Source organism: Pieris brassicae, chromosome 7 (assembly GCF_905147105.1).
Source record: "Pieris brassicae chromosome 7, ilPieBrab1.1, whole genome shotgun sequence".
Classification (NCBI taxonomy): domain Eukaryota; kingdom Metazoa; phylum Arthropoda; class Insecta; order Lepidoptera; family Pieridae; genus Pieris; species Pieris brassicae.
In genome coordinates, this window is record NC_059671.1 from 5,410,370 (window position 1) to 5,430,306 (window position 19,937).

Sequence of the window (19,937 nt, forward strand, 5' to 3'; positions counted from 1 at the left end):
GGTCGTAGGTTCGATCCCCGGCTGTGCACCAATGGATTTTCTTTCTATATGCTCATTTAACATTAGCTCGAACGGTGAAAGAAAACATCGTGAGGAAACCGGTTTGCCTTAGACCCAAAAAGTCGACGCCGTGCGTCAGGCACAGAAGGCTGATCACCTACTTGCCTATTCGATTAACAAATAATCATGAAACAGATTCAGAAATCTGAGGTTTGGACCTAAAAACGTTGTAGCGCCATTGATTTATTTTATATCGGTATACAAATATTGGTTTCAGAAGGGGTATATATATTTTTTATCGTTAAAAAATGCCCAAAAAGCCACACTTATCACATAAGAATCATTTATCACATGCCGAATACGGATAGAATAATTTTATTTACGTATATGTATAGATAAAGCTATCTAACATTATCCCAATGCAAACAATTCAGTGGAAATAGGCGGGCCACACTGCCCGCATGAACTATGGCAGATGGACAGTCAAGGTAAAAGGTGGAAAAGGCCACTAGTGAAAAGAACCTTTTCCACGGTGAGCTGTCGATCTAAGTTAGTGGGAACGATTGGGAGAAAAATGCTCAAGACAGAGAGGTGGAGACAGTTGCTAAAGTACCTTTAAATTAACAATTCGAATGCTAATAACTCGATTTTTATTGAACGATTAACTATACCAGTAATATACTAAGCATACCCTTATTGAATGTTCAAGTACTTAAACTGAAACAATATATTAAATTAAATTTAAAATATATATATATATATATATTTTAATAGATAGAATAATTTAGATATATATATATATATATATATATATATATATATATCTAAATTAAGCATCGTTGTTGAATCTAAGAATAAGTTCACAGAAAGCGAAATATAATCAGTCTACTTGGAGGAGGGAAGAGTACAGTTGGTTTGGTACAAAATAATACACGTTCTTACACGAAACTTTATTTTTAATGTTCTATAGAAATTTTTAACAGCATTTATTAACGGCACAGATAAAATATAATAGAATTTTAATGTAATTAAAGCAATTAATTAATTAACACCTAAGGATGTAAAAAGTAATCCAGAATGGGGCACTAGCAGTACCGTAAGATTGTTTCATAGAAACCATCTCAGCATCCGTTTAACATAGATGAAGAATCGTTTCCAACGTATTCCATAACGAGTGTGTGTATATTTGTATGTCTGTATTTGTGTAATACTTTTTTTCAGACAGGTACTACAAACATGTTTATTAATGAATTAATGATAATATCATTTTTTTTAATTACAATATTTCCCTGTTTTAATATGTGATGAGCGATCTTGGCGATTTAAAAGACGGATAGTTTATTGCCAGTTCTTCTCGTCCGTTACGCCTTTGATTTGAGAACTGACAGTAAATTTAAATTTAGAACCATTTTTTTGGTTCTAAGGTGACAAATTTACAATTTTAAAATCACTTATTATTTTCATTAATTGTTACCAAAATCTTTATCGAATTGATTATATTTATAAAATGTTTTTAATGTTTAATTAGTATTTGTAATTAGAAATACTAACCTTTTTATATTTGTAATATATTTCAGTAATGTAACTTATAACGTGTGATTTATATAAAATGAAAAGTTTCCCACATTCCATTTCAATTGATGCATTATTTAATTACTTATTGTTTAAAAACGCAGTTTAGATTGTATATAAATTATTAATCTGTGTAATAAAAACTATGCTCTAGAATACCTAGTTATATTTCATTATCTGTTAGTTGTCTGTGTTATCTGTTCTGTGTCTATTTCATTATTTGAGCAGTGTTGGCCTATTGCCTCTAGCGTGTGACTCTCATCCCTGAGGTCGTAGGTTCGGTCCCCGACTGTGCACCAATGCATTTTGTTTCTATGTGCGCATTTAACATTAGCTTGCCAACCCAAAAAGTTTACGGCGTGCGTCAGGCACAGAAGGCTGATCACCTACTTGCCTATTCCATTAAGAAATGATCATGAAACAGATACAGAAACTGAGGCCCAGACCTAAAAAGGTTGTAGAGCCATTGATTATTATTATTATTCCAATATCTGTACGTAATTTAAAATTTTCAAGAGATACACTGAAACATGGGTTTCAACTCTTAACCCGGTAGTGGAGGTCCGATAAAAATTGTGAAAAAACATACCTACTAGGCTAATAAAGAAACAAACACAGACTGTATGTATCTTCCCCATACCCATATCATGGGTACTTTATATGTGCTCTTACATATAAACACGCTACAAAACTCAAATTTAATACGTGTTCATGAAAATTGTCTGTAACTTCAAAATTATCACGACACGTCGATCAATATTGGAATAACTTAAGATGCGCACGCGATGAATATTGATAATACTAAGTCTGTAAAAACTGTAATAGAAACTACAATACATTAATAATCGCCTTTCTATGATGTATGGATTTTGATGCAATTTCCGGCCGTTACTCATTGAAAATTTTGAACGCTCAACTCTTGACCATAAACTAAAGAGAAAGATGTTTCTTTACTTATTCTGGTTGCAAAAAACTAATTGAATCCGTTGCTGTGTCTACTGGCGAAAGTACATACTTAATTAGAGATATAGATAATAATAGTGTATATTGATTAAAGCCTTCCGATTCTAGGAGGGTAAATGTAATTACCAAAGGGATTAAAAGGGTTTAATTTGTAAATTCTACTTAAATACACGATTTGACATAAAAGTGAGCCTTATGAAGCTGTTATTGGCGTCGTTACTATACATAACTATTATAAAAAAATATCTCTTGAAATTATCTGCTTCTTAATATGAAATATGGAAATGTGGAGGACATAGGCCACTTTTTGCTACACGCAGAGTCAGGCGGCCATAACAAAATACGATCAAGATAAAATTTAATATGGGCAGTACAATTTTTTCCTTCAAAAATGTAAATTGCTTAGCTTTCTCTTTCTAAATTCATAACAATATATATCTGTCTCACATTGCAAATTCCCTTGCGTGGGAACGTTCGCCCGTTTTTCCTGGAACTTAAGATCGCTATTCATCAAATTGTTTTCGTCCAGACTCCAGACAAGTCAACATTTTCTTGATAATTACTTGAAAGTAAACGATGATTTGTAACTTTAGCATGGCTATTAATTTGTGAAATTTTCCTTGTCGAACTAAGACAGTTTTCACCTTTAATAAACGCGAAGTTGAGCTATATATATATTGAAAAGTTAATAACTTTGAATTAACAGATTTATTTCTGTAATTAAACCAAATTGAAAACGATTGCTTTTTAAGAGAGCACGGCTTAGATGACCCAAATGTACCGACTGCTTTCAAACAGAAATTCTTTATTTTACCTACCTACATTTTTAAATTATATAACATTATTGTCAGCCTAACAGCCTTTTGTTTTTGTTAGACTCTTTTTGATTCTATTATAAAACACTTTCTTTAACATTGCAATATTTCTTTCCAGACTAAAGCTCGCGCTGGTGAGCTCTGGCCTACGGAGCGACCGGATGGCATGCCTGTGATACAATCGCTGGAGGTGATGTGTGGAAAGGATCACATGGACGTACACCTGACATTTTCACATCCATTCGAGGGCATTGTCTCATCAAAAGGTAGAATTTATGCTCTTATATTGAATTGAAGTTTAAAAGATATCCTTATTAATATTACTTTTTATTTTAAACGAGCAGGTCACTAAAACACTATAGAGGAGCTGTAGTTCCGCATAACGGGGGCTCCCCAGTGTGGGAACTAGCGTCAGATCAATTTTTCCATAGCCATGTGTTGTTATAAATAAAATTATTAATAAAATAACGCACTATGGTTTTGGAATGTATTATCTCTGGCTTGGCCGAGTCTTCGAGTATCTAATGACTTCTGACCAGTTCAATTCTTAAATACAATAAAATGTCATTGTCAAATATAGTTATATTTATTTTTATAAATACAATATAACTATAATCGTTTTCTTAAGTATATATGATTTTTCGTTCATAAGTAAGTGAAAACTGTGTAATTAGAAGCAATAATTAGTGTCGGTCTGTATACGTTGTAGGACAGTACGAGCCATTGCTGTTCTATAACGCTTTGAACGATGAGATTAATTAAAGATAAGCTTTTACCAATTTACATATGACAAAGATAATTATATGTCGTTTCAAAAGCTCTAAGTCACATGTTACGGTTAGATGTATTCAGTTATTAAACATTATGATACATATTTAAGAGACCTTTCAAATATTAAAAATAAATTTATTTTTTCATCCATCTCTTTACTAATGAGTTTATTTAAAAAATTACCAATATAATATAATTTATTTTAACAATATAATTGCAAGTCTCCATGGCACTAAATTTTACGTGACCAAAGTCCTGGTCATGAAAAACACATTTATAATACATAATAGGTGAAAAGTCATTGCGTGTTAGTACGGATAAGCTAAACAGTACGTAAAGCTTTCAAGCTATTACTAAAGACTTAAATACTATAACTATACGTATTCTAAATTGCAGATTGATGCGTATATATTATGTACCGTAAGAGTTATATAGAACATACATTATGTATATTCTATGTAAACGTTGTGGCGTGCGTGGCAGGGCTTATTAACAATTAATTCGCATAGGACCGTTAATTGCGTGAAAATATACTTTCTCTAAGTTTAATAATTAATATTTAATAATTAATATGTGTTATAAAAACTATCCTCTGGAATACCTAGTTGTATTTTATTATCTGAAAGAAATTCAAAATTTTCAAGAGAGATACAGTGAAACGTGGGTTTTAACTCTTAACCCTTATTTAACCTGGTAATAATTTTATTTTTTCAGTAAATATTGTAAAAATATACTTACGAGGCTAATAAAGAAACACATAGACTGTATGTATCTTTCCCATGCCCCGGTGTCTGCCTGATGCACCACAGGATGGTACTTCATTTGTAATCTTACATTTAAAACATTACACGCTACAAAATTCCATGTGATTTCAAAATGAATACGTGTTCATGCAAATTAACCGTAACTTCAAAATTATCTGAAGATGATTTGGTTCTGGAAAATAACAACATCTGAATTGTTTAAGAGCAGATGACGAGAATAAGCTAATGAATGCTAACATTCATAATTTTCTAAATTACCAACTTAATAAGATCATACAAACTTCTCGCTGGACTTACACAGTACTTGTGACGTCATCCGGTGTCTATGTGGAAGTGAAATTAAATAAATGCATGAAATGATAATATCTCGAGAAAATAAAATAACATTCTTTATTTTAATTTACTTTCTATCGCCATAAAAAGTATACCTCAAAACAAATAACTGATAATGGATAGTCATTGGTGACGCTGGGTTTTCACTTATATGTTAATCAAGCTCATTTTTGGTTAATAACTTGTATTTTTAAGCTGCTTAGTTTAATTACTGCATAATTAACTGTCAACTAATGTGCCTTTTATTTATTTTATTTGCCAATGCTCATACAGTAGATAAAAAAAAGTTTAATTGTGACATCCACTTGCAAACGTAACATTCATGAAGGAGAAAAAAAAAACATCAAATCAGAAAAATTATAATAGTAAATGAAAATGAATTTCAAAGTGTAAGAGGATAAACGGAGAAGAGAGAGCATATCCAGACCTTGCATCAAAACCACAATTTGAGAATCATATTTTACCAGGATGGAAAAAGCTATCGAAGCTTAGAATTAGGTTAAATTATATGTCGCTTCAAGTTCAATCCACACAATTGCTAAGTACATAATACAATGTTATTTAAACTTGATTTCAGGTCAGCACGGTGATCCTCGATGTGTCTACGTGCCGCCATCCACAGGCCAAACCTACTTCTCATTTAGAATCGCCTATGCCAAGTGCGGTACTAAACCTGGTAAGATTTTGTATTACTGTATACATTACGGCTTTTTATGGAACGTGGACTAGAGATGACGTGTAGGTTACTATGGATACGACGTAAAATTTAGTAAAAACTTTACGTGATTTTATTGCTCTTATGAAACTTTCCAAATGAACACACAAATTCAGAAGATTAATAAAACTGTTTATTTATTTTATAGTAAGAAAAACAATTTCTTTTATGCACTTTCACTGGTCACAGGTTGACTTCGAGTCATACTTTGTTATAACATGCGAAATATTGAGACAGTTGAATAAACTTTAAAATATTATATTGAAGTGTAAAATTACAGTACATTCTAATTATTTTCGAAATAAAAAGCTTCTAGTATATATGATATATAGTATACGATGATGAATTTATATAACACTGAAAGAAGTATCTGATTAGTTACAAACGGAAACTTCTCAAGGTGTCATTGGTGTTTTAATATCTATTGATTTAATTAAACTATAACACTAAATCAGTGTTAGCTTAGTATTTAGGCGACTCTCAAGCCCTAGTGCTTCCAATGGCTGGCTAGTCACTAAATAATTGCTAAATGCTGCTTTATCAGCTTGAACCAATACATCGCGAAAACATTTTAGGCCCTTAAATTATAATACTTAATTATATAAAAAATATTAATAAATAGATCAATTAGGTCTTTATACCAGCTTACAACTACACTATCAATAAACACAATATGTACACTAGTTTTGAGCAAGGAATTGTAACTTGACATTCCGCGAGAATTATAGTGTCAGAGTCATTGGATTAATGCTAGATAATTTTCTGTTCTATCATTCATAGGTCATGGGTGTCTTGTCAATGGCACTCGGGGCATAGTTATTATAACTGTCACATTCGTACAGAGACGATTATTTCCTTCTATTGAAAGGGGAATTGCTATACAATTAAGCAGCAGCTTACTTGAAACTCTATAAAGATTAACCACGTTCTTTATTTAATTTTCGTTAAAGTAAACGTGAAGTAAGATGTATAAAAAATGGTTTGTATTCTAAGTTTAGATTTGAAAATGGAATCCTTTTATTAAAGTTTGACGTGTGCAGTTCTGAATCTGAATCTAGCCTAAAATCATAGCCATTATATGACGTGAGTATAATTCAGTAGTGTGATTTTGAAACGTGAACGTATTTAGTAAATGTATCAGACTATTGGTCAGTTGAAAAGTCAGCTTGAAAATGTGAGTAATTGAAATTTGAAATAAACCACTATCATGTTTTGACACGAAATATAATTAATTCAAAATGACGCGATCAACTTGTTTCAATTAAAATCATAATATTAAGCATTTTAGATGCTTTGTAATAACACGTTGCGACTATTTCAGTACTACTGTTCTGCGCTCAATGAATAACACTCGATAGCAGTATTTTATTTTATTTATTATCACTTTGTTACACTACAGTATAAAAAATATAATTTAATCAAAAGGAGGGCAACTATATTATCGCTTTCGAGCGATCTCTTCCAGGCAACCACTGTGTGAGAGAAAAAATGTATTAAATTACATAAGATAGGCAAGTAGTGCAAAAAAACATGTTATACACAGTTATTAAGACAAAACTAAACAGGAACAAAAAAGAAACAAAACTAAACTAAAAAGATGATACATTAAAAATAGTAAGTAAAAAGTAAAAATACACATAAATCACGATAATTTAAGATAAGTCTCACGTCAGTAAGTAGTTAGTAAGAAAGCTAGGGATACGATGTGGACACATAATGTTTGTACAGAAGAAATTTAAATTCCATAAGCACATAGCCACTGTTCACAAGAAGGCCTATTTCGTCCTCTCTCGCCTCTATTTTCACCACGACCTGGAGCTCCCTACCGTAGCCTTAAAGATAAAGTTTGCAGCGTCAACACGCCACTTCGATAAGGCTTAACATCATCCCAACTAGTTGGTGCGTAAAAGCATCAATAACCCCTTGTTGACAAAAAAAGGCCGGTAGCTGGATGACAAATTAAAAACCGCCCGCGTCCAAATAAAGGTCATAATAAGATTAGAATAAAAACCCGATTTCACTGGCGAAAGCGTGGAGCGAGGTCCGAGTCTCGCAGGAGATGCCCTAGCGCTAGTCACGAGAGAACGCTCATTCCGCCCGAGCTACGCTCGCCCAAACAGCCTGAAGCTGTCCTATAAAGGCAAACAGCGAGATTCCATTAATAAAAACATATCTAACATTATTTACGTTAGTTTATGAATATTAATTATATTGTTTATAAGCAAATAAAACACTACATTAACATCTTAACATCCGAAGAAAGAACCATGGCCCATTGTATCTTGGGTGGCTAATAAAGCGGTGTACGCATAAGTTGTATAAGATAAGTTACTGTTTATAATATATCGGTTTGCTATGTCTAGACTGTTAAAAATAGTAACCATGGTAACCAACATGTACCTAAATTTATACTATTCCGTCAAATTTAGGTTCCGAAATAAAAACGGAAAAAGTAATAAATTCATTGTTCTATTGTAGATATAAATCGCCTATATATATTTGTCGACCGGTATGTCGAATTCATTCGATTTTTAGCAGTGTACTCCCATCTTTAGCAGCCACTTAGTGCATAATTTATATGACAAATGAATGGAAAACGCTAGCGAAGCCACATTCCACTGCGCCATTTCCGTTTTAAAAGCTACTTGAGTACACGCATGTTTCATGCGTTATTTTTATCTTTTACTAATTATGTACCAATACAATGGTTAGTATTTTCTTGAAGACTTAATTACGTTATACATAATGCCTTATATATAACATTTAATATAGGCAAGACTTATTCTTATCCATTTACTTACTTACTTACTTATCCTTTTTTTAACTTCTTAATGTATTTTAGCATTTGAATCCTCACTCTAATTGTGTTAATTTATTTAGCTAATATAAATTATATATAATATAATACTAAAAATATATCCAAAGATAGAACACAAAAACTAAGTAATACTACAGAATTAACACGGCCCGTGTTGTGTGATGGTGTAAAAGTGAGGGTGTGTACGTGAGAGTGCGCGTGGGACGTACTCATGATGCAGGTGGTTCATCGCTGATAGGCATACACTTAAAACATGTGTCAGGCCCAGAAGGCTGATCGAATTGCTTAGTACAGATACAACCGCTTCTACCTCTTAGCCCATTAATGTTATTCTGATTTTAAAATGCATGAGTTGAGCATCAATCAACATTTGAATTTTTTGCCAAGAACTACAATTGCACACATCCAATTGCCAAGGCCAATTTATTTATAATTGTTACATCACCCTATTAATGCTCCATATGGGTACATAATAATGGATAATCATTTACAAAAAGCCCCAGGAGAAAGGTCACATTAACAATTGCGTTCTGTTTCACGATAAAGCCATTAAAGAAATCATTTTAAAGGTATTTTAAATGTTAACTTTTCCCGTTGAAAATAGCACTTTCTCTCAGCGACATTAAAACTATATATAAACGTTATTTACGCTTTATCGCTGTTGGGAATTTAAGGAAAACGCATTTTGGTAACAAAAACGCGCGAATTACGACTATAGTCTTCTGTTGCGAGAGTAAAGAATTTGGTTTTTTCATCAAGTAGCAGATTAAGAAGCTTTTAATGGTTATTTTTTAATTGCTTATACGTGTTTAAAAATTAATAATGTTAATTTTCACATGCCGTAAATGAAAGTCAAAAGCATATTTCGTTGACTCAAACTAATTACTAGAAAATCCCAAAAAAGCGAATCTAAAGAATTAATTATTTCTTATTAATACTGTATTTGACTAACAAGAACCAATTCAATATATATTATTCACTTAACTTGGGTAATTATCTGAGAATTGTGCAATAAATCGCCATCCAGCTCGTACGGTGTGCCGGTCTCATTTCAACAAAGTACGAAGTTTTTCTTGGCGATTCCTAGTTCCACTATGGCCTGTCTAACGGCAAACCCTCTTCGAATGCTATACACGCATTGTTTCTTGGAAACTCCACTCGCTCGGCCACATTGCATGCAAGGCACATTTTTCTATAACGCGACTTGGAGACGCCAACCCTGAAACTGCCTCTTTAGTAGGGTTACCTGTTTATGAATTAAAAAAATTCAAGAAATAGTTACATTTCTATGGATTATTAATTTTCTTTAACGTATCAAAAGTGACTTTTTATTTAATTGTAATATTGAAAGTTTGTTAGTCTGTGGAAAAGAGGCGAGTTTAGACTTGTCACCTAAATTTTAGACTTATTTTAATTAGGAATTTGATAAAAATATTTGTTTTGATAGACTTTAATGCATTAACAAACTCTAAATTTTGTTTACATAATTATTTTAGGTGATTAATTTTTCATTGCTTTACTTTAAGGATTGTGATCAACCCTGTATCAGATCCTGCAGTCGTCATGTTACAACTTCACACATAAGTTTGGTTTGGCAGTGCAAAATACATTCTATTCCTAAGTAGAAAGAGTTCAATTATGATAATGGTATTTACTGAACGTAACGCTTAGTATTCACTGAGCTTAGGTATCTCTAACGAAATTACATCTAGAGGCAACATTACATGTAATTTCGTTAGCGATAAAAAAATGATGCCTGGGTGAAGATGGGTATAAAACAAATTTAAGTGTTAGAGATACTCTCAAATATCGTTTAATTTTTTTAAACTTGTTCAACGAAAAAAGTTCATTTATTTACTTAGTACCCAATAGTAGTCATTAAAGTGAACGTATACCACGCCTGCAAGTAGATCTAATGCGCGTAAGTGTCACAATCGCTTGAAGCCAGGTAATCCGCGTTCTTCAGAAGTATTCAGGTTTTTGTTCAAGTTCAACCGCGTATAGTCCAAGCAATACTCAGGAATTAAAAATTATCACTTTTTATTACAATCTAGCTGCCCCCGCAAACTTTATTTCGCCTTGATATGTTTTTTTTACTTAGCCTACCTTTATAGTAGCTTCATACCAACATATGCAACATTTTGCTACCTCATAGAGACTTCGCTATAGGAATTAAACCCTAAGGACTTACTACTAAGTTTGTCCATTATTTAAAAAAATCCAAAAAATACTCGAATTGGGCCATCCGTCTTCGAGTTTTGTGCCTAACGCAAATACTGCGTTCGATATATATATATACTATAGATATCAATGTTACGTAATACTGATAAAAATAAAACTTCCATAATTGATTAAACATTTTGTCCGAAATTATTAAAAAGAAATATAGTAATAAAGTTATATTACTAAAAACGTCTCGTCCTATATTCGCATCGTCCAGGCACGACCTGGAGCAACAAATGCAGATGACTGTAGACCGTGACGGCCTACAGGACATGTTACTAAAGTACAGACCGTACCTGGAACGGTTCTGCGAAAAAATCATTAAATATTTAAAGGAGGCAAACAAAACCGAAAGAGCGGGTATCGCGGGGAATTGCGCCCCGGCTCGCCCATGAATATTGTAAATAAAAATATTACCGATGCAGCCAGGGCGTATTTGGCGACGCGTAGCCTGCCATTCGCGAACTAGTAGAATTAATTAAATGTATATTGATTTTATTTTTGGAAAAAATGTGTTATAAAAAGTCCCTGGATAATAATGGCAGGGGAGTAGAGTGTTATAAAAAGTAATTTAGTAATGTAACTGTACTGCCAGTTGTCAAACTAAGAGGGCGTAGACAGGACGAGAGAAACTGTCAATATACTGTCAGTTACTCATTGAAATCGCCAAGATTTTTTTACAGTGACGTGTCGATCGCGTGATTGGTAAATCAGTTGACATTTTTGTCCCACTTCTTTAATGCTCAAGAAGTTCGCCGGAATCTGTAAGCACCAACAGCCCTTACATTACAGTCGCAATAACATGATAAAAGCAGTTAATGATTGTAAATATTTATTTATTTATTAACACAATTAAATGAAAAGGACGGCAACTGGCGGCCTTATTGCTTTCGAGCGATCTCTTCCAGGCAGACACTAGGAAGAAAATGTATAAAATTAAATTAGGTAAGCAAGAAGTGCAAACATACATATAGTTATTAAGACAAAACTAAGCAGTAATAAAAAACTAAACTAAACAAGGATACATGAAAAATAAAAAGTGCACATGAATCACGACAATTTTAGATCACTAAATAAAGTTAAATAAAAAAAAATATAAAACATATGATCCAAAAGACAACTACATCCTACAAAGTCTATGATTATTCTAATATGTTTTCCTATCAAAAGTATAGTAAAAATTTGCATTTCACTAAACGAATACATTTTCTCATCTGTCACCATCTAAAAGAACGCCCAAACTATTGAGACATACATTATCTTTTAACTTTTAATAACATCATAACGTGCGGGTATTATGATAAGCCGCTACCTTATCGTAGCAAAGTGGCAATTAAAACATGTATTTGACGATCGTTTCATGGAGAAGGGCGTAATAAAGATCTGATCTTAGTATGAAACAAGATTACACTAATTTAACTAGATATGTAATAATGAGTGGGATGTCTAACGTAGGCGAAGAAGTAACAAGATTTTTTTTGTATATTACTCATACGTACGTAGTATTAGAATTTGGATTTTATACAAAATTACATTGGTACAATATCATATAGCTTAAGGGTACTTTCTTTGCATGTTCGACTACAGTTCATATGTGAAATCTCAAAATAAATAGTTTCTTTAGATTTCTTTCTGCAGATTTCTGAGCAGTGTTGGCCAAGTGGCTTTAGCGTGCGACACTCATCCCTGAGGTTGTAGGTGTATCGACCCCGACTGTGCACCAATGGATTTTCTTTCTATGTGCGCAATTAACATTCGGTCGAACGGTGAAGGAAAACATCGTGAGGGAACTGGCTTGCCTTAAACCCAAAAAGTTGACGGCGTGTGTCAGGCACAGAAGGTTGATCATCTACTTGCCCATTAGATTGACACATGATCATGAATCAGATACAGAAATCTGAAGCCCCACTTGGTTGTAGCGCCACTGTTTTTTTTTAGATTCTCCTGTTAAAATTTCCATGGGCTATGTTGGGGGTATATACAAAGCTGTTTAATCAAATAACGTTTATTCAAGAACAGATTGAACACAATCCATGTAAAGTGAAAAAATATTATTTTCAATAATTAACAAATCCTTTTAATTCCCAGACCTACACGGCCAGTTCTACGAAAATACAGTAGTGGTTCAGTATGACAAGGACCTGCTAGAAGTGTGGGACGAGGCCAAAAGGTTACGCTGTGAATGGTTCAACGACTATGAGAAGACTGCTTCGAAACCTCCTATGGTCATAGCTGACTTGGATGTTGTGCAGTTGGATTTTAGAGGTATTTCATATAATTATCATAGTATACGATGTTATTTGTCTTATACCGAGTTTATATATAAATAAAATATGGTAAAGGATAAGTTTTTAAAAACTATATATTTTGCCTTACAATAGTTAGAATTAAAGACAATGTACTCTCATAATTTTAATATTTTGATGTTAGTGTAAATTAAATAATTGTTTTTCTACTCTATTATTTCTTTTTTGCATAAACATAGATACACTAAGGGTACAAGAACAACCACTAAGGTGTTTCAACTGCTTACCTACAAATGAATACCAATTATACAAAATAAAATAAAAAACACTCGATCTGTAAACATAAAACGCAATATATATTCTAGAAATACAACATTTTATTTATATAACATCTTTGTTCCTTTAAGTTGAAACTATTTTATTAACCATCAGTTGGGATCGAGAGCCGGTCGCTTAGTTATTGTTATAGTACAGCTCAGAATGAGCCTAGGAGACTAAAATTGGGACGGCTGATGTCGACGTGTATCTTGTTTGTATATTAAGTTTCTTATGTAAATAAAAATAAATTAGAAGAGAGAGAAATTAATTTCATTAAAAATGAATAAGGAATATATTATTAGCATGGACCCCATGTGGCTTACCTGTTGGGCTATATAAAATAGTTGGTAATTGCGATAATAAACACATTACAATTATAGCCTTTCAAGTGCAATAAAATGCAAATAAAATTAAGCAATTTATAGAAAAGACATGTCTACATTTTCATTTCGATTGCTTTCTTACATTCTTCAAGACAATTAAAGATTAATTAAATACCCACTATTCAAGACATTTAATATCCGTTTAATAATCGTAAATCTCGGCCTTCAAGAGTATGTTTTGTAAATGTCTTAACTAGATAATATTGTTCTAAACGTTTTTAAATCAAATATTTGATTAGCCAAACATCATGTATCCAATGAATCGTTGTGTCCAAAGCCGGCAACGCACTTATCAGCCTAGGTCCATGGGCTATCACATAACATCGTTTGCGCCGTTGCATTTAAAAAATGCGAGTTTCATGATAAAATAGCAATATTACATCCATAAATGATTCAATGAAGACTATTGCTGCTTTGGCTGAGATCATATCATAAATCTTTACATTTAATAACCTTTCCAGGTGACAACGTGGACTGTTGGATGGAGATACAAGCTGGCAAAGGACCTTGGGCGGCTCCAGTTTCTGGAATAGTGCCGCTAGGTTCCACGCTAACTCTCGTCGTGGCCATTAACGATTATCGAGGTAGGTATTTTGTCTTAATATATATTAATATTAAGTATTTTTGTATGTACTAATTAATGTCAAACCCTTTCAATATTTTATCACCATAAGAAAGCTTTGTTACGAACTGTTATGGTTATTAAAATAATAGTTTGAAGTCTAAATGGACCGTATTTAGGTACTTTGCTAATGTAGGGTGTTTATTAATATATCAGTTGCAAAACGAATTACGAGTAATATACAAATATTGTATGTTTTTAATGTGAGATAAAGGTTTAAAAGTGAAGTAAATAAATATTACTACATTTAGCATGAAGCGGACAGCGAATTTTTATGATGTTTATGATAATTGAAATTCCAATTTTTTACAGTAGTTTTTCTATTAGAAAAAAAATCGTGTTTTATAATTAGTATAGATATTTATTTTCTATTTTTGAATAGAAAAAAAAATTAACTCCTAAACCGGAAGTAAAAATTTCAAATGAGAAAATAAATGAATGAAATTTTTTTATAAAAAAAAATTGTTCAAAGTATACATTAAGTATACTAGAAGTTTCATAGTGGGATGGTTACTAGTTAGTAAGATAGGTAACTTTATGAGTACCCATCATCTTCGAATATAAACAAATCCTACGACGTAACTTCTTTTCGCTGAACGTCCATGGGAAATAGATATTTTAAGTAAGGTCTAAGCGTTATTATTATAACCTAATTGTGTAAGACAAATGGGCAAGCTATGCACTTTCATTTTGATAACCTAACGAAAGTTCAGATAATACGATGTCTTGTTGCAACGAGAAAGTATGAATATATGCGAAGATTAACATTGCACAACTATAAATTTAGAGTTAATTTTCCGCCTCTAGAAATTGTTGAATACCTGTGTTAAACTAATCTCAATTAATGTTCTCGGCATGCAGGGAAAGGTTAAATTCCAATGCTTGAAGATTAGTAAAAGATGCGTAAAATTGTTGTATACTAAACACTTCCGTGGATTTCAAAACCAGGGTTTCGCCTAGTGGCCTCTTCCTCAATTAACTCACTCATACGGTGAAGGAAAACATCGTGAGGACTACAACGTGCCAATCTTATACCTACGACATGTTCGATACTGCTGTGCAGACTTTCAGTCTGTGTGCCCACTTAGCACTCGCAAGGTAAAGAAAAACCGGCTCAGTGTGTCGACGACTGACTGTGTCACTCACAGCTTGATCACTTACATGCCTAATAGAAAAAACAAATTATTACAAAACATATCCAGGAATCTGAGCCTTAGATCTTAAATAGGTTGTCCTCGACACCTCGGCAAACCAATGTTTTTTTTTAATTTGTTTGAGTTGCCTAATACTTTCTCATAGATAAAGAACCGAGTTAAAACTGGCATATCTCAGATTCGCTTAACATATCAGGCATAAACACCTGATGACTTGACTATAAGGAATCATCAATACAAATATTTGAGTTATGATCGATGAAGTGTTGTAGCGGTTATTCGTATACCATTATACGAGTATAACTGGCGCCGGTTCTTTGTTACTTCGAGTAACGTTGCCGACTTTTTGCACGCAGTTTCAATGTATTTTTAGTGGGGGCTTTTTGGGGCTTACAGAGTACTGGAGCTGGGTTTGAATGACAGCTGACCTCTTTTAGACCTCTGATTTCTTACATCTTATTGTATAGATTCACAACTACCCATTCAATCTATTTCAATTAATTTTGATTTTCGATTTTCCGAGCACTTATGCTGTGATGATTGACAGCTATTATTTGGTTTTTACTCTTCAACGTCACTTAAATAATATAGAAAACGAAATACGGTATATGGATATTTATTTTGAAAAGTTTATTTGATATTAAATAAAATAGAAAATTAACTGAAATCATTTGGACCCTGTGGCAGAGCACCTCTAATGCAACATTTCCTCGCTGAATAAAGATACTTTTCGCTAACCGAAAAAATCACCAGCTCTGGTGTCACCGGTAATATCCACCAGGTGCATATACATCTTTAATTAGCGTCTGTGCATTAACTCCGCTGCACTCCTACTCCAAAGCGACAAATAAGATATTGACATTTGCTTAATGATATACTAATAATTGTTTTATAAGTATATTAAAATTACGTTATTTGTTTATTTTGACACTGGATAAATGAGGGTTTTATATGACTAATTTAAATAATACTGATATCAGTCAATAGGAACATACGTTACTCCACATTCCAATTAAACGCGTATTTTTTAGTGCATACACCATGCAGATGACATTATAAGATCTTTATGAACTTAAAATAAAAAAATAGTAATACGTTACAATAAATTAATGTCATTGAAATCATGTTTAATTCTTGTTTTAATGTAAAATAAAAGGAACTGATTCTTTGTGTTAATTTTTTAAAGGAGTTTTAATTAATTTTAATTGAGATAGTATCATACACAAGGACTATATTTTATCCTAATTATACGCACACGAAATTGTGTTCATTAACTATTGCGATTTATAATCGCCTTGAATAACAGGCTTTAGATTGAGTGGGTGTTGAATAATGATAATAAATGCTATTATTGACTTAACGAGCCTCGTTTAGGCTTTTAGATTTTTATTGAGATCCCGTTAGTTTTTTAGTATTTTTAGTCATCTATCAAATCGTAAATTGTCTATGGTTTTCACACGCACACATCTATAACTGATTTGAACGTGAAGTTCATTATTCAATTAATTGGTTTCGAGTGTATAAAGCAACCGCAAACTACGGCACATTAAAAAATACTTAAAGGATGCGCATATATTTTTTAATATTTAAAATATAATTTTAAAATTTATGTATCTAAATCAAAAAATCTTTTATATCAAATGTCTGTATCTGTTTCATGATCATTCGTTAATCTTATAGGCATGTAGGTGCTCAGTCTCTTTCATCACGCAGGGGTCTAAGGCAAGACATTCCTCACAAGGCTTTCTTTCACCGTTCGAGCGAATATTAAATGCATATAGACAGAAAGTCCATTGGTTCACAGCCGGGGATCCAACTTACGACCTCAGATGAGAGTCGTACACTAAAGCCACTAGGCCAATACTACAATACCATCGAATATAACGTTGGTGTGTAACGTACCTCAATAATTTACGAAATTCTGAGAAAGCATTACGTTTCACTAGTTCAAACATCGATGTCACAGGTCGTGTGAAATTTATCTTGGAATTTAACGTATACATAGAAATGACGTCATCTTGGTTTATGGGAAACAGTTAATCACATAACGGCCAAGAACTAAATAAAAACGCTCATTGAATTATGACTTTAAAACTTACTAATAGGCTACAGATAGTTGCTTGCCAAACAAAATAGTTAACTTTATTAGTTAATTGGAATTAACAAGTTAAGTTTGATGATTTAGAGGTATGTTAATACGCAGGCAGTAAAAAGTGTTTTTATACAACAAAATGCTGTCACTGAAATATTAAATTTGTTATTTACATTTAACCATTTTTTATATACTAGCTGCCCCCGCGAACCTTATTCCGCCTCAACAGTATTGTTTTGCTTAGCGTACCTTTGTAATAGCTACATAACTACCAACAGATACTGTTTGCATTTCCAAAGTGGGTACTAATTAAAACTATTTTTTATATATATTTTATAAACCATATACTCGAATTTAGAACATGTTTTCATTTATATAGATTTGATGACCTTTTCAGTAAATTCCTATCGAACTGTTTATTATCAATATAACAGTATTGCAATACCTTTCTAAACTAAATTACCTGTAATAATTAAATCGTCTACATTTATCTATTGGTTAAAAATAGAAATAGTCGATTGAGTTGTCACTTAGTCCAGTATTGATAAGTGGAGATGTTTTAAATGAATATTTATGCTTCTTAATTGCGAATCTATGATACGGTTGCATAAAAAACATCCTACGTAACGGTTGATACAGAGGAGCTCCATAGTTGGTGATGCTGAGTATTATTCCAAATATTGCACTGTATTTGGATTTTTGATCATTTAAAAGAAATGTAAGGATTGTTTCAGACAATTGAAACATACATTGAAAACGGTTGTTACAAAATAAATAATTATTACATTCCGATAAATAATAATCAAAAATTGTCTCGGATTCGTTCCTTTATAAATGGACGATCAACATATATTTTTAATTCGTCGTAGTTTAATTAAACAAAACAAAATCTTCAGCTTAAAATTAACGTAATACGACGAAACGTACACAAGGTTATGGGTCTATCTTGTAAATAAATGACATAAAGCCACAGACAATGTAGACTGTTCGCGACAGGTCGGTCGTAAAAGCGTTTCTAACTGGTAATAATACTGTGCAAACACATGCTAACGGTACAAAGAATAGTAAAAAGTTTACTGGACAAATACGAATGGGTTTATTTAACGGCAAGTGATACTAGTTTTCGCACGGCTTTACTTGTTGTAAAAAATACTTGCGTCGTATATGCAACTAGGTTATTAAGTGAATTTATATGAAAAGACTTTGCCTAACTACAAACGATACAACTATGGCTAACATTATGTACCATAGTAAACACAACCTTATAAAAGCCTTAGATTTCTGTATCTTTTTCGTTATCATTTGTTTTTATCTAAAAGGCAAGTAGGTCGGTCGCCTTCGCCGTCGACTTTTTCAGTCTAAGGCATGCCGGTTTCCTCACCCTGCCGCTTCCGCATGTGTCAAATGCAGATGAAGTCCATAGTCGGGGTTCCAACTTACGACCTCTGGAATAGGCCAACACTGTTTGTACCACGATAATATCTGTTAATTTTCTTCTAATGATGAAGCGTATTATCTATACCCCATTCTAAGGAGCTAGGAATCTCCGTCGTAGTTTGAGTCTCATATAAAGCCTTATGAGTTTGCAAAACTGCATTTATTGAGTAACATCCTCTTTAAAACTGTATTAAGTATATGAGTTACTTGCTACTATAGCGATTCGCATTCGAAGGTTTTTCTCTCTTGCGCGTATTTGCAATCAGCTCTTAGGCTAGTGAATCTGTGCTGTGGTGATGTCATGTGGCCAGTTCCCATTGGAAGCATCTACTCATCTACTGCCTAGAGCAGTAGCTATTTAGTAGAATATGGTGACGTTTTGGTTGTCTCACATACTCGTCTATTAAAATTCATTCGGGTGACAGATTTTTGTATTTAGCGGCTAGGCTATTTCCTCTTTGATTGTTCTCATTTTAAGGTGTTCGTAAACTTCGTCGTTGGTTGTATACCATGGTACTTTTGCAATTGCTCTTAGGATCTTGTTCTGTTGTCGCTGGAGTATTGATGTTGGTATCACTTGCGCTGCCACATAGATGGCCTTTTGGATGACTTTATATATAAGGAGAATGTTGTCTAGAGAAAGTCTCGAGTTTATTCCTACCATCTAGTATAGGATGTTGTTCTTAACAAACTAAAAAAACTCATAATTAT

General features: G+C 32.8%; 1 protein-coding gene across 1 annotated transcript in view; it reads left to right on the forward strand.

The window, feature by feature from the left end:
* LOC123712479 overlaps nucleotides 1-19,937 on the forward strand; it is a 69,710-nt gene that overhangs the window by 42,828 nt on the left and 6,945 nt on the right. The window contains exons 4-7 of the mRNA XM_045665587.1: nucleotides 3,469-3,616; nucleotides 5,796-5,894; nucleotides 13,063-13,239; nucleotides 14,383-14,505. Of these exons, the coding sequence (XP_045521543.1) occupies nucleotides 3,469-3,616; nucleotides 5,796-5,894; nucleotides 13,063-13,239; nucleotides 14,383-14,505 (547 nt within the window). The remainder of the gene's footprint in view (nucleotides 1-3,468; nucleotides 3,617-5,795; nucleotides 5,895-13,062; nucleotides 13,240-14,382; nucleotides 14,506-19,937) is intronic.